Source organism: Drosophila kikkawai, chromosome 3R (genome assembly GCF_030179895.1).
Source record: "Drosophila kikkawai strain 14028-0561.14 chromosome 3R, DkikHiC1v2, whole genome shotgun sequence".
Lineage (NCBI taxonomy): Eukaryota > Metazoa > Arthropoda > Insecta > Diptera > Drosophilidae > Drosophila > Drosophila kikkawai.
In genome coordinates, this window is record NC_091731.1 from 19,675,420 (window position 1) to 19,691,401 (window position 15,982).

Here is a 15,982-nt window from a genome sequence, read left to right on the forward strand (position 1 = left end):
CATGACTATTCACATTTATTTAATATATTTTTAGTTATAAATAATCTTGAACTAACTTATCTAAGATAAAGTTTCCCTTTACTCATAACAATGGCTTCCTATTTTCTTCAAGTGTCGATGATATTTCTCCGTTTGTACGCTCTTCGTTGCCTTCTGTTCGTTCAAGCGAAATTTGTTATTTATTTTATTAGCATAAGCATAAAAATTTCTGCTTGATTTGTAATGCTGATTTGCTCGGTCTCCCATTTCCCACTCGCATTTCGCATTTCGCATGCTTATCCTTCGGGCCACATTTCCTTGGCCAACAGCTGGCCATCGCACAAACACCAGCCCATATACTCGTATATTTACATATGTATGTAGATATGGCCATTGGTATATATGTGCGTGTATATATGTATATGTACATATATATGGCCAAAACCTACATAGGATGTTTGTTTTTGCCGGCCGGATTGTTTGCCAGCTGCTACTGTACAAATTTTGCGTGTGAATTTAGTTTGCCTTCGGTTTTGCTTTGGCCCCGTATTATGCTGATTTCGTGTAATTTGCATTAAATTATCAAGATGCGTCCTGGGCCATTGAGGCGAAAATATGCACAAAGCAAAAGGATTCCCGGAGGCCTAGTCCATCTGTGCGACTCTGGGATTTTCATGTATATTACGTTGAGTGCTCTGGCAGGAGTTATCTTAATTAAAAACAATACCGCACTCACCTAATGCTTCAAAGGAGGCCATAAACTAATTGTACTCGGCCATTGTAAAAGCAATCAGCACAAAACTATCCGCAAATATTTATTCAGATGCCTTGTCAATGCCAACAATCGGGGTCTTTTGCGCACTGACCTTACACTCAATCTGGGACTCTTTTTTTTATCGAGACCAAACCGTGCAAAGCTTTTAAACAATCAACTGAAACGAAATCAACTGAAAGCTGAATGTTCGCTAAAAGGGGCAAAAATACAGGGAATGCCTGCATAAATACAAATATCGTTCGCTCACTCGCTCGTTGCCAGCCACGTTCATCAATAGTAATAATAATAACAATGGCAATAAAACATTTTCGCCAGACGAAAAGCCCTAACAACAGCGTAGCGTAATCTATGGATTTTTTCCCCGAACTCTGGTTTGTTTCTCCTTTTTTTTTTTTTAATATTTTCGGTAGGTCGGAAGGCTTTTCGCAACTGGCGAAACTGATAAAAATCGAAATCGGCTATACAATGTTGCATGTCTGTCTGTCGGCCTGCCAGCCTGTTGTTCCTATTACAACCCAATCTCCCGCTCCGAGTTCCCATTCCCATTTGGCATTCCCAATTCCAGTTGCACAGAGAAAAAATAAGTCTTGTATGATGATGGATGGGGAGGTTAATTGACTGTGGCTTTATCAATTTCTTAAATATTTTTACAAATATTTTTCGAAGCGTTTCTTTTTTTAATAACTTAAATTACTGAAAGATATTTTGAACGATTTATTGGATATTCAATTCTTAAAACTCTTTAAAATGAAATGATATCTTAAAAGCTGAAACCTCTTTGAAATGAAGACTGTTTTCTTCCCGTGCAGTCCTAGTCTAGCTAGATTTTTCAGCTTCTGGCTATACTTACTTATCCCTGCCGGTGGTGAGTGCATTATTCGCCTGCAGCGGCTTGCCATTGTGCAGCCAGTCGATGGCATCGATCGCTGAACCCGTTGTTGTACAATTGAAATTTGCCGTTCCGCCCGAATTGACAATTTGAACTTGCGGCAATATATGCACGGACACATACGAATTGACACTGAGGCGTATTTCGATGCGCTGCTCCCCAAACTGATTCGATGCCTGGCAAATCTGCAACGAGAGTGCGGGCAGTTAGAGTCAGTTGTTAGTCTTTTTTCCATGCTATGCTCAAATTCACCAGGCTCCGGGCATTACAGTCGAGCTTGGGTTAACTCAAAAGAATGTGAGTCTCTTGGAAAAGGTTGGTATTTCTCGTAATTAAAGAACTGATTTGTCCTAAGAATTTTCATTGAAAAAAAAACGAATGGTTAAAGGGGGTATATAATAAGATTTAAGCTGCCCTTAAACATTTTCAAGTTGGATATCAGAATATTTACTTTAAGAACTACAGAGATTGTTTAAAATTTTTAAAGTTTATAACTAAAGAACTCCACCCTATCGATGCTCGACTGTACAGTGCTCCCGGGCTCTGCATATATCCAGATATACGGATTGCCGGCGGTTGGCTGTTTGACGCTTACTTACCCACTTGCCCGCATCGCGTTCGTCAGCATTTTTGATGAGCAGCAGTGTGCGCGAAAGTATCACTCGCTGGGACGAGGGTATGGGATAGAGGGCCGCCGAGTCGGAAACGCGATACCAGCTATAAATCAGAGAGCACACAGATACATATATAAGGCAAGGTTCGTTGGCAGTTGGTAGTGCTTTCGGTTTAAGGCACAAACTCTTTATTGATTTACATTTTTGTTTGCAGAAACCAGAGGCTGCATCAGTTACGAAATCTCACGCGAACTAAAGTTGGTATATAAAGCGAACAATGTGTTGGTATTCGAAAAATGTCTAAACTTTTACTGGCAGGAATATAAAGAAGTTAAAAAATGCTAAAAATAATTAATAAAAGCATTTAAAGAACTCTAATCACTTCAGTACTCCGACTTTATGTGTCACTAAAACAAAACAAATATCAGTTGCTATTAATTTTCAATCTCAATAACTTCTATATATAACTTACAAAAATATTACTCATACGCACTGTTATAAGCAAAACTTTTCCCTCTCTTCACTAAACAAAAACTAGAAACTCAATCAATTGCAGAATCACACACGAAATCAATAAAAGCCAGTTAGCTTGTTTTGTTATTCCTGCCACGCTTAAACTTGTGCTGAAAACAAAATTATCGCCTTTCCTAAGCATTTATTGTAATCAGTTTGGGGAAAACTCCCTCCCTAAGTGAAATATTTCAGGCACTTTGCCCGTCTGGCCCCAACGTTTATGTTTTCCCACCGACAACTTTTGCTCTCTGCATGTTTGTCTTGTGTTTTTGTTTTTCCAGCTGTCTGCCTCCTTGTCGCGAATATGTCCCTGTACATATACAGATATATATACAGATATATATATAGTATTATGTGTGTGGGTAAGTGAGGGGCGCTTCAAGTGTTTAGAACTGCATGAAATTTTAATAAGCTCTGCTAAGTGAAACAGACTGTTAAATTGTGCTACCCTATAGAGCGCCAGCATGTTTACTGTTTTATTTTGCTAATTATCTGTGAAGGCCCTGCGTCATGGGGTTACTTGATATGTGGTTTGGCTTTTGTAAGCCGATACGTTTTCAGTGGGTAAACAAGTTGATTAAGCTGACTTGGGTGGCCAGATTGGCTTTCTGGCCCCTATTAGTTTGTTTTTCCACCGCCAGATACCCCACTGCTAATAGCACAAGGGCTGGTCTATGGAGTCACCTAATTAGCACTAAAACAGCAGTCCCTAATATGCAATAAAGCCAGCCTCCCCAAGCAAACATTCGAATGCACTTAAGGGCTGTCTATAATCTCCGACCCGGAAGCTCGTGATGTTATTTTATTGCCAGCTGCGTAGATACTTAGATACAGATACGGGCTGGCTACGCCTGCTCGCCCCCGGAACTTGGTTAACTCACGTAAATATGGGGAAGGGATTGCCCTGGATGTTGCAGGGCAGATGTACATCGTTGCCGCGCTCCACGTGAATCTCCATCACCGGTTTTTGGGTGGTTCGAGGTGCCAGGTTCTTGCTTAGTTCTATTAAAGAAAATATAAAGCAAGAAAGGTGGAAATATATTTTATTTTAAAAGAAAAATCACTTTGTTAACTTATAGAAATAACATAAACTAAATGTTGACTAAAGAAAGAAACAAAAAAAATGTCCATAATATTTCTCTAGGGCTTTTTTCAAGCTTACCTTTAACCTGCAGCATCACCGCGTCACTGCGTTGACGCTCCCCGTTGAGCGTATTGGTCACCAGGCAGCTGAACTTCATCAGTCCGTCCTCGGTGCGCACGGAGCGCACATACAGATCCCCGGAGGCGGCCAGGACCACATAGCGACCCGCTGTGGGGAAAATCATAAACTCAGGTCACACATGATGACAATTGCAGAGCAAGAGGAAAATCAAAGCGCGCCCGGCCCCCGCTGCGTATACGCAACGTTTTCCAATAAATGTCATGCGACCCACGCGTCCACCCCTTGAAGCTGAGCTGCAGAAAAACTGCAACTCCCATTGCTGTTCAAGCAACAAAAATGAATCGTGTGCACATAAATTTCAGCAGCCGATAAACTCTCCTCCGCCCTCCATTTGTTCGCGTCCTCGTATGTGGATCTGTTAAAATGTGGCAACACTCACCGACATCCGACAGATCCGGCAGCAGTATCTCCTCGCCGCGATGCCAACTGGCCACGCGCACATAGGGCCGCACATACTCCGGTATGGCGCACTTAATCAACGCCGAATTTCCCAAATAGACTTCGGTGTTTTCCACGTGCACATGGAATTGACGACGCACCACTAAAAAGAGAGCGAATGGCCAACAAGAAAAACGAGAAAGAAGGAAACGAAACAGGATTCAAAGAATGACTGTCAGTGGGGGTGTAAAAGTACAGGAAACAGACAATATTTTGATATATAAATCGTTTTAAAAATGTAATATTTAAGCTTTAAGTTCTTAATGCTTTATAATGAAAGTATATCTAAGCTTAGCTTCAGTTCTAATCAAGGATACATTTCCCATAAGGAATTTCCCCATTGTATTGACCGCTGCTGTACCTTCATAGGGGTCCCCTGATTCAGGGAGGAATATAGGAAAAGTCAACAAACGGTGCTGTCTGCCCGTTGGCGCAAACTGCGCATACAGATGAGCGCATAAAACGCTTTCGGGCAAAAGAATCGCAGTCCTTTGGAACTCCCAGCCGTTGGCGACACTGTCGACAGGGAACAACACCGAGCGGCCCAATAAACGGGACACAATGCGGAATGGCTGGCGTTTAAATGAATGAAATTGCTCGAAATTACATGCAAAACGGAAGTTGAAGAGCAGCCAAAATACTCGAAGGAAGAAGCACCACAGTACGGCACAGCATGGGGAAAAAAGGAGTGACAGGAGTGATGCACATGGAAAATGCAAAGTGTAAATATTGAATGAGATTTTAAGCGACTATCATGCAACGTTGGTTTTTTCCTCCCGGCTGCTGGAAGAGGAGGCGGTTGTTGGGGGTTACTGTGTGTTTACTTAAGGCCCGGGCTCTGTAAATACAGCCGACGTGCCCCGTTTTCGAGGTCAAGCATTAAGGGGGCCTGAGCAAACAGGCAGAGTGCATAAAATAATTAACTTAATTTCAGTGCCCCGAGCCCCGAAGTTGCAGCCGCGCCAAGTTTGTTGCTGCATCGATCACAGAGTCCAAGTCCAAGCCCAAGAGCTGGCAGGCAGCTCACAGGATATTAATGTTATATGAAGTGGAATAGAAGGACGAAAAGTAAGAAAAAGTGGCGCACAGGTGACATCCCAGGGGCTGCCAGCAAGCGGAATCGTAAAGAATGCCAGCACAGCGAACGTGAGCAGCTTCAAAATGTTGTCAACATAATGCGGCCCTATCTTTTCACGGTAACAGTGTTGGCAACTAGGGGGATTCCTATATAAATCTGGGAATAAAATTTATTTAAAATTTATTTTAGAAACCAAATAAATTATAGTAATAAAACTAATCCCCAAATCGTTAATTTTATTTTAATTAAAAGATTCCCTGTGACCCTTTTGTACTAAATAAAATTCCTCTAAGGTAATGACAATCTCTTAATTTAATTATTACCATTTATATTACTTTTAAAAGTATTTTACGTTTTCTAAAATTTTGAGTGCTTGTCTTGGCTCCCCTTTTTTTGCATTTGCAAGTTGGCAACACTTTCTTTCTTCGCCTCGAATACTGTTAATGGGGGCAGCGCATTCCTCGCTCAGCTACTTAGGCTACTCACACTCGCAGCAGGAGCACTCGTACTCATACTTATACCCATACCAACACTCGTCGTCGTAACATTACACTCACCTGCCTGCACCTGAACGTTCCTACTGAGGATGGTGCCCGCCTCGTTGCTCGCCCGGCATCTGTAGGTGGCCTCGTGCACATCCGTGCGATAATATTGCGCCAAAAACGGCGGGAAGTGCAGGGTGCCGTTGCCAGATATTTTCCTGAAAAGCACAAAAGCGAACGGCAAAATGCAATATTTTAGTGGGCACATTCTTTTCTTAGGTTGTTCCTCCCCCCCGCTACATATTTATTTATTTATTTGAATTTGGGGATGGCTGAACGTGGCGCACACAAAAATTTGCTCCACAAAAGCGACAGCAAAGTGGCTGCCATTTGCTGGCGAGTATTTTTATAGCAGTAAGTACATGGGGCGCAAAGTGTGAATTTACATAAAAATGCAATAAGCTTAATGCCGGTTGGATGCATGTTGAACCCAAATGATGCGCAACGGCCTAAGCTCCTCTGCAGTTTCAGTTGCAATGTTGGGAGAGTCTTACCTTAATAAAAAAAAAGTTATAGGAGAATGGAAAGGAGTACTCTTAACATAAGAAGATCAAAATGTATATTTATTTACGAAATTAATCTCTAAATTAAAGCCAAAGTCAAACTGCCTTGGTCCTGTGACTTATTCTTCAATCCCCGACATGAATTGCGAAATCAAAGCAAAACTTAAAGCCTCCCGCAGGGCTTTAATGCATTTGATTAGCTCTGTGGCTATGGAGCATTCCGAAACCCATCAACCTTCCATCACATAAGTCATGCAGGCCGCCGGAGCAGCTTCAGTCCTCTCTCTCTGATCCCAACTCCTCCGCATCTCCAGTGGCAGATGCAGTTTGCCAGTGCAGTTGCAGTCTCGTGTCCGCTAATCATCTCAACTGCAGCTGCAGTTTGGGCTAACAAGCTATGGGGACAGCGATGGAAGCACTCAGAAAAAATATGGAGTCCAAAATTTAAGATCTTTCAAGGATGCGAAGTTATATAGAATTCTTCATCTGGCAGTCACTAAACTTCTAAATAATTTTCATATATAAAAAAACTTGTTCTATTTGTTTATGGACTATCTAAAGCCACCTATCTTTTGTGGCAGTGCATCTAGATGGGACTTTGGCTTGACTTCTCATGATGTGGTGCACTGACTGCTGATGCCTGGGACAACAAGCGGCGGGCAGCATACACCGAAAAAGGGAAAACTTCATCAAGCGCTGTTTTCAAAAATGTTTAAGTGCCAGCAATTTGTTTACGTCTATTGCGTTTGCCTAGGGGGGTGCACAGTGCAAAAAAGAGACCCTGGCTTACTCCGGATTCCGTGCCCCCCGTGTCCGGACTCTGTCTGTTTGTCCGCCAGTTTTTGCAGCAGATAAGTACACGTCCTATATAGTCGTCACTTGAACTCAACTATGCTCTTTAGTAGCTTAAAATAAATTTTTGTTTCATTTCTATGCAGTAGTAGTGCCATCGCAACCGGATTTTCTGTACATTTTTCGTTGTTGTTGTATTTTTTTGGGTCTGCCAGACTGACAGTCGTCGACGTCCATGCACATGGAATCCTCGGGCTTGTGGACGTGTATGTGTGCGAGATCACGTATTTGAAATGACATTTCATTTTGCGAAACATAAAAATTCTTTTAGTAAATTTGTTGCCATATATATGGGGAGTTGTGCCGTGAGTCTATACATTTTTATGCCCGTATTTATTTTCGGGTCGTGAGGCCATAGGAAGTGAGCTTTTTTTACGATTTATCAGCTTTATCTGTTTGTTTGTATATTATTTTTTCACGTTATATAATAATCCGTTTAAGAGTGCATCAGCAGTTGAAAAAATCTCTAAACCAAACAAAGTGGTAGTCAATAAAAAAGTTCGCATGCTAAGTGCGTTAATTGTGTTGAGTAGCGACTAATGGATTCGGGCAAAATAACCGCAAATTAAAGTCGTATTTGCCCGAGCAACTAATGTACACTCGCCTTGATTAATGCCAGACGTGTGTGAGCATTCTGTATTCAGCTTGTCATCCGGCAAAGGATGCGGTTTTTTAATATGTTAAATGCTCTCGCATACAACTCACTAACAGAAGAAATAGATATAAAATGCTACAGAGGGATGTCAGTTTGAGACAAATAAATAGTTCCAAGAAGTTTGAACTCTTAGGAAAATTAATGTATAAAAAATGTAAATAACATAAAAAAGTTCAAAGTATCCTTACAAGAAATTCTCCTTGTTTTCCTCTTCATTTAAGAACTTACTATTTTCTTGTGCTATTTCTGCGTCCCCTGCTGTCTGTGTATGAGAACTGCTGTCTCTGCAACTTGGTTGCATTACTTTTGTGTAATTTCTTTGGCCTTTTCAGGCAACAAACAAAAAGCGCATCTTTTGTCTGCCTCCCCTGCAGTGTTGTTGCTGCTGCCAGCCAAGCATTTTCATTGAAATTTTGTGGCCACAAAGATGGGGGGGTATGGGGGGTAAGATCCTCAGAAAACGGGGAAATGGGAAAATGCGAATGGGGTGGCGTTCATCTGTTAACATTGATTTCCACAGCTTTTCTCGCCGGTGCCTTTTCGCGCCACGTCAATTGAGACGAAGCTGTGTGTTGGGGAATAACTTAAATGCCGCTGGCAAAAACTGAAGCCACAGCAATGTGACTTCCGAAACCGCCGACAGGAAGCCAAACGACACATACTTATGGTCACAACTCTCAACACTTTATGTACACTTGGAAATATTTAAAAGTTAAATAAAGAGACTATAAACTTACAAACAAAATGTTTACTAGTTATTGCCTAACTTTCTAATTAAGAAAACTCTTGAGAAAATAATAGATTTATAGCTCCAGAAAACAGTATTTAGTAATCTGTCCCAAGTTGTATAATCTCTTAAATATAATAATAGCATTACTTATTATTTTCGCCCAGTGCAACAGCGACATCCGCTTATTATAACACAAGCTCATTGCTGAGGGAATTGAGGCGCACCGCAGGATTGCAACTTACCTGAGGCCCGGCACCTGGGTGGCCAGCGATCCGTCGCGCAGCACCCAGGTTACGAGAGGTGGCGGACTGCCGTGGGCGGTGCAGGTCACCTGGGCGCCGGTATCATTGCCGAAGAGCAGACGCGGTGCGGGCTCCAGCAGGAATGTGGGCACCCGTAAGCCGCTTGTGGCCAGGAGGGGCGACGGCAGGCCCGCCAGCAGCACCAGCAACGCTCCCAAAAGCAGCGCTGAAAAGGGGCAGAATAGAGAGGGTGCCATGCGGCGGCAGGTTAATTACCAACAATGTCGCTATTTATGTAGTTTGTTTAAAACTTTAATGCCGCCACAGCTGCCGGCAAATCTGTATGTTATGTACATATGTGTGTGTGTTTCGAGGACCTCGAGTGCAACTCATAAATGCGGTTAATTTGGATCCGCCAGCGAGGGCACTTGGTTCGGTTGCAGTTTCGGATTCAGTTCGGGATTCGCAGTCACATTTAGGCAGCACTTGACACTTGACTACTGAGCCCGACCACTTGGGTGGCAGATTAGAGGCTGCAGGTTGTTGCAAGTTGCAACATCTCTTTTGATATATGTAGGTATATAAATTTGTATATATATATGTATGTATATATACAAGCAGCCTATGTGTGCTGGCAGAAATTGCAGCAGCTGGAGCAAGTAACAATAATAATAATAATAACGTTATCATGCCGGATATAAGCCAACTCTGACGTCTAGAAGATACCCAAAAATAATTATTAAATTAAAAGGAAAAAACAATACAATATAACTGATAAGTAAGTCAAAAATATTTTAACAACTAAATAAATACTTAAATAAATAAAGTTAATCTATAAATTAAATAAAGAATAGTTAAATAATAAGTAAAATCGATATACAAAAACAACTACATGAAAGTTAAAGGTTTATAATCCAATATTAAATTATAACAAATAAAATACAATACTTATAATTACTTAGGCAACCCCTTTCTAAAACATACGTTTTTAAAAACTCTTTTAAAAATATTGCTTACAAATTAAAAGCCAGGTATCCCCGCTTTGAAACTCACCTTTGGCCACGTCTAGACAAGGAAGCTCTAATAAACTCATTTCGTTGCATGAAAATTCAATGTGTGGCCTGCAGAAAATTAAATTTCGTTTCGTTTATTTTTCCAGCAGCTTCGTGTATCCAGATTGTTTATTTTTGCAATATGAATATATACATATATATATATATATATGTATATGCAACTCCTTGTGTGTGGCTTTTCCGATGTTTGGCTTTTGTCTAAGCCCCCCTTGCTGCTTGTTTCTATTTGAAAATTTTCAGTCGTTTCAGATGTTGTTCAGCCACCTGAAATGCATGGGAAAGGGAAAACAGCAGTTTAATATACATTTTCATTATGAAAATATTTTCATTTTCATTGTTTGCCTGCCAAAAATGTAAAACTATGCATTTTCAAAAGCCAAATAAGTTAGTTTAGCAATTATATGATGGAAAAGTCGGAGAGGGTAAATTGGAACAAGTCTAGTTAAAATAAATACGCTTAAATGGATTGCTTTACGATAGTTTTTCTATTGTTTAGCTTTTGTAAAGTTGCTAATTTGTTACGTGTTTAAATTGTTACAAAATTGTTACAAACACAAAAATAAAACTGGATTTTAATACTTAAAGCTGTCTTTGAAAAGTAAAGCCTTGTTTTAGACATTTAGATGTTTCAGCTTAGTTCAACATTTTCTCATTTATAAGACTTAATGCCCTGAAAATTCCGCTTTCATTTCAGTATTTGCATGTCAAGTTCAAATCATTTTCGATGTAGAGGTTATGGGCTTTTCTGCGATTCGTAGCTGTGTAAACAATCCATGCGAGAATTCCAACAATACGAGAGACAGAATACTGAATACCGAGTGCACAAAGTGCTATATAAATATGCCAAAACTCGACAACGCACGCCGACAGAGGCGAGAAATCAACATGAGTCCTCCGCATCGGGAGGTTTCTATGCCAGGACTTCCCCCGAAACAGAAGCAGAGACGGAGAGACACATCCCAATCCTCACAGAAACCGAGAGCAATCCGGCGTTTGCATTGCTGTAGAGCCCTTGGTAAATACATTTAACGAGTATTTATGAGCGAGCATACGAAATGAATGACTTTTGCCATCATTAAATTTTATTTGGAATGGCTAGGGCCAAGTTTCCCCCACACACGAGCGCCCCGACTACAATGAGGAAGACATAAACATGTTTTGGGGTCGAGAAGCAGGAGTTCAACAGCCGAGCCGAAAAAAAAAAATAATAATAAAAAAACCAAGCTCAGCAGAATCCTTTCCCGCCCATCTGGATTTTCTCGTTTCCTTAGACAGTCGGGCACTTAGCTTAGCGACTAAATAAACATCATCATGACACCCATTACACACAATCGACAGGCGTTGGATCGTACACGGAGAGGAAAAAGTGGAGTTTTTTTAATCTAAATTTTAAGGTAAGAAAGGAACTTAAAGTATACAGTTTATGTTAATTTAAAGCTTTTTAAATATATATTTAATCGAATTTTAATATTTATATTTTACTAATCTTCTCAACTTCTTTTTGTCTTTAAAGACTCTAAAAATCGAACCCATAACTTAAAAAATTAACCGCTTTTCTTCTGTGTAATTTTCTGTGAACGAAGGACTATCGAGGAGGCGAGCATGTGGGCGCTGAGGGTCACACAGAAGAGTTCCTTTTAATGTTTGCAACTTGACACCTTTTCAGCCGACACATATGGGCGGAGGCAGCCGGCGCTGTTTGCATTTAATTGAGAATTTAAAATGATTTGTTTATTTTAGCAGCGTCTTTTGTTGAGCGATTTGCCACGAGCAATTCGTTTCTTTGCTCAGCACTTGGACGACGGCATCGTCCTTAGAGTGCCCGGGATAACCTGCGTGTGGGTGTTGGCTCGTTCATTTTTAATGAGTTTTTATTTTGCACGCCTTTGTGCCGTCTAACTGTCTGACTTGGGGGATTCTCCAGCGGATCTGCCGGCGGGGCCAGCTTCAGCTGACAGGATACAGGCCACATCCTGCGTCCTCCGTACTCGCAAAGCGATTACTTTGGCTTCTGTGTGTCTGTGTCTGGTGTCATAACTGCTGGCTGTCAGCAAATTTGACACTAAATATGTGGACGCCGCTTTAGTTGTGTCACTCTGGATTAAATGGGCTTTTTGTAACTGCGTGTCCTTGTTGGGGCACGTTGAGCTCTTGTTTATTTATTTTACCGTGATGTGTGGCCATGATTATAATAGGTGTTTATTTGTTTTGTTAATCCACTTGCGGGAGTATAAATTAAGGAATTTAAACATTGAATGATTAGCAGTATTAAATTATATCTTAATCAGTTTTAACTAGGTAATAATCAATTTGACATTTAAACCAAACAATTAAATCACTACCAGGTATATATCCTTGAAGGTATATTCCCACGATTTCTTCTCCCTTTGCCAATATGTCAAACTAACTCCGACTCCTGCTAAGCTCTCCATTGAGTAGGGCATGTCTTTCGCGGCGTTCTTTAAATGTTAGCCGAAAGCTGCTGATATTTCCCTGTCCCTTTGCTCTCCTGCTCCTTCAATTAGGTGATAAAAAGCTCCTTACTCTCCGCTCACTGAACTTATCCATTATCCATTTACGTACATTGGGCTCATCTCCAGCAAAGTGGAAACAATTTGGGACCAGGGCAATCAATCTTGCACATTGAAATGCCCGAAAAGAGGCTACTTCCCGGTGGATGCAGCTGGGCAATGCAATGGATACTCCTTGGAAGTCGAGTCCTTGGCTCAGCATGCACCATGAGCTCACAAGTGGTGGTTCCTTTTATTTTCTACCCAATATATTTCTCACCTTTTTCCCCGTTTTTGTTGTTGGATCTGAAAGGCTTTAAGTGCGGAACGCCACAACAAACAGCAAAAGCAATAGCGACGGCAACAATTCAAAGGCAACATGGTCATGCCTTCATGTGTTGCAGAGGCAGTCGAGCGCAAATCACCCCTGATCCCAAATGCACTGCTCAAAAAAAAAAGTATTATTGGTATCTAAGTTAAGAAACATAATTTGTCAAGGAAATATTCCCTTTTAAATAGGGAAATTATCTGTATTGAATTGTAATAAGCTTTCTCAAATTTGTTTAAAAACCCCTTTGATTAATTTCTGTAAGGGTTTTTTTTCCCAGTGAACCTCTCTCATCGGGGCTGAGGTTAAACGCTGCTGCATCCGCCGTTGCCACGCCCTCATCCGGTGGATGAACTGGGCGTGGGATTGGAAGTGAGTCGAGTCGAGTTGGGGAAACGGGCGAAGGTGGCAGCCCATAGAAGGTGGTGCAGGCGTTAAGCAATATAATTTTTCTCGCTTTGAGACGGAGCTGTTGAATCGTTTTAATGCTCGTCACCTGCAATGTTTGTTTTCTTTTTGTTCTCGCATGCAAACGGTGTTGCACATAGTACCTATTCGCAGCACTTTGGGACGGATGTGTTTGCGTTTAGCGCTGGTTGACAGCTTGGCAATTTATATGCCCGACATCCTGCCGGCTGCCACCCAAAAGGGTTTTCGTTTTAAAGGGTTTTCTTAAAGCCCGGCAATTTCCTGTCGGCAGCACCCACTTCTGAACCCTTCGCCTGGTCCTAATGCGAAATGCTCCGAACAATGGATATCCATTTGCACTCCCCCGGCCTGAAGTGCAACTCTTTGGTTCGAGCCAACAAAGGGCTTGGCCGCAAGTCAAAGAGCATCCGTCGCGGGGCACGTACTCGTAAATGGCTAAATCCATAGCAGGGACTATGGCTGCGGCTAGGACAACGGCTCGGCTACGGCTAGGACTACGGCTGGAAAACAAAACGGACACTGGAACAATGTACTCCCGACCTGGACAATAGTTCAGGAGGTGCCGCAACGAAATGAGGCTAAGACTGCACTCGGAAAAAACTATAGTGAGAATGCTTAAGAAAGTATAAAAATATTATTTATACATTTCTTTAAATATTTCTTAATATATGATTTAGGATAATATGTAGCTTTAACAAAGCCTTTTTTAAATGATTTATTGGCTTAATATTCCTATAAAATTGTTTCTTTATAGCTTGCTATAATATATTTATCATAAAGTAAATAATTTTAAAACTCTTTCAATTAATTGCTAATTATATCCAAGATTTGTCTCTCCCTTTCAGGATGGATGATGGCGAGGATGGGCCACCGGAAATGCAAAGGTGACGGGCCACCTAATAACATTTCGCCCGTGCCGTGCCAGGACCCGGCTCGACCTATTCATATTGTTGCCGCACACTGCCCGTCCCCCTTCCGATTTCGCGTGTCCCAACAAATGTTTGGCCACCTTTTATATAACATCAATTCGGGCACAACAGAGCTCCCGTCTAGAAGGGCAACAAGAAAAATGAGGCACGGCAACAAAATGTAATGGGCGCGCATATTTTTTCTGCCATGGCAACTTTCCATTGTTCGGCGTCCCGCCGTTGCAGCCAGTCCCCTTGGGATCAGGATTCTCTCAGATACATATACATATCTGGACTAGGCGGGATAGGCGGGGGACGGGATCCATCCGGATCCGAGGCCAGCGGTTCGTTCGGAGATGCTGCATTGTCACATTGACAAACCCCCGAGCTCGCTGGGCTGCCGTTTTATCTTTGTTCGTGGCCCTCCGGCGTTTTCGAGTGCCTTTGTTTAGATGCTGTTGGTGCACGGAAAACACAGGAAAAAAATGAAGTACCTACTCATATTAATCTTAATGCTTTTACATATTTTAGAATATTTAAGACGAAAGACGATATACAAGACGAAAGTGCTATTTAACTAAACACTTTAAGATTAGATTATTTATACATTTCTAAATGACACTCTAAATCGGAAATGTATTTTTTCTTCAATCAGAAGAATTCCTACATTGTTATTTTAAATTGTTTATTTATTTAAATCTATTTTAGATAAGAGAAGAATTTAATTTTGAGGTCTTATAAATTCTAAAATGAAAATTGTAAGTGACACAGAGTGCATTTAGTAGTAAATTTTTATCTTTATATATTAAGACTCCCCTTAAATTTTTTTCAGTGTTCTCTTGCTGCTGTCGTGCCGCATGGGGTTCTTGTTGTTATTATGAATAAAGTTGACTTGAGTGTATTGCGAGGACGTTGGCCATGGCGGTGACATCGCTCGCTGGTCTAACAAATAAATTTAATTGGTACAACAGCTCGCAGCTCGCTGGGCTCCCAACTCTTTAAAATTTTCCGCCTGATAGCGGTTGAAGGTGTCAGATGAGGAAGTAATTTAGCGTTGGCAAGATACGCAGATGTAATGGGACCGCTAAATGCAGTCGTAATGACACCGACGATTATGTCTTGTGGGGAAGTTCAGTGGACTGAATAAAAAAGGGAAAATGAAAAAGCCCGTAGTTAAGTTTTTAATGGTAGAAAACAACTAGAAATTTAAAGAACTTAAATAAAAGATGCAGGAAAAGGATTTCAGAATTTTTAAAAGCATCAAAAGTTAAAGGTCACAAATAAAACTCTGTCAAAATGATATATTATTTCGAAGAAAGCAAGGCCAAAAGTTTAAAACTTATCTGAATAATCAACTGGACAATGTCCACGACTAACAAGGATATCAGGAAGCAAATAGAATAACAGAATGGTGCTGCACACCATTGAAAATGTACAAGAGGTGGAGGTGTTTGCGAAACGCAATCGAAAAGAATTTCCAATAAAATGTAAATTTTTCCCCTTGACCACATTCCTTTTTCCCTTTGAGAGAGCTCGCTATCTCGACTAACTTTTCAAGATTGGCTTTGCAGTCGCACCCGTTGCATACAAATATTTTCAGAGATTAAAATTTAATGGACACCCCATCCAACCAGGACACCAAATCCCCGATGGCCAGTCGAATTGGCAGCCTTGTGCAACATTTCCAGCTTATCGCCGG

General features: G+C 41.1%; 1 protein-coding gene across 3 annotated transcripts in view; it reads right to left on the reverse strand.

The window, feature by feature from the left end:
• The window catches only part of Dscam3 (Down syndrome cell adhesion molecule 3), a 33,014-nt gene that overhangs the window by 15,021 nt on the left and 2,011 nt on the right, over positions 1 to 15,982 (reverse strand). For 2 of the 3 annotated variants that reach the window (XM_070287127.1, XM_070287129.1), the window contains exons 1-8: positions 10,089 to 10,502; positions 9,036 to 9,261; positions 6,069 to 6,211; positions 4,375 to 4,536; positions 3,933 to 4,082; positions 3,652 to 3,772; positions 2,243 to 2,360; positions 1,605 to 1,828 (exon numbers count right to left, since the gene is read on the reverse strand). In XM_070287127.1, the coding sequence (XP_070143228.1) occupies positions 1,605 to 1,828; positions 2,243 to 2,360; positions 3,652 to 3,772; positions 3,933 to 4,082; positions 4,375 to 4,536; positions 6,069 to 6,211; positions 9,036 to 9,261; positions 10,089 to 10,128 (1,184 nt within the window). In that variant the 5' untranslated portion in view covers positions 10,129 to 10,502. Of the gene's footprint in view, positions 1 to 1,604; positions 1,829 to 2,242; positions 2,361 to 3,651; positions 3,773 to 3,932; positions 4,083 to 4,374; positions 4,537 to 6,068; positions 6,212 to 9,035; positions 9,262 to 10,088; positions 10,503 to 15,982 lie in introns of those variants that run through there. The other variant, XM_070287128.1, reaches the window with a different exon arrangement.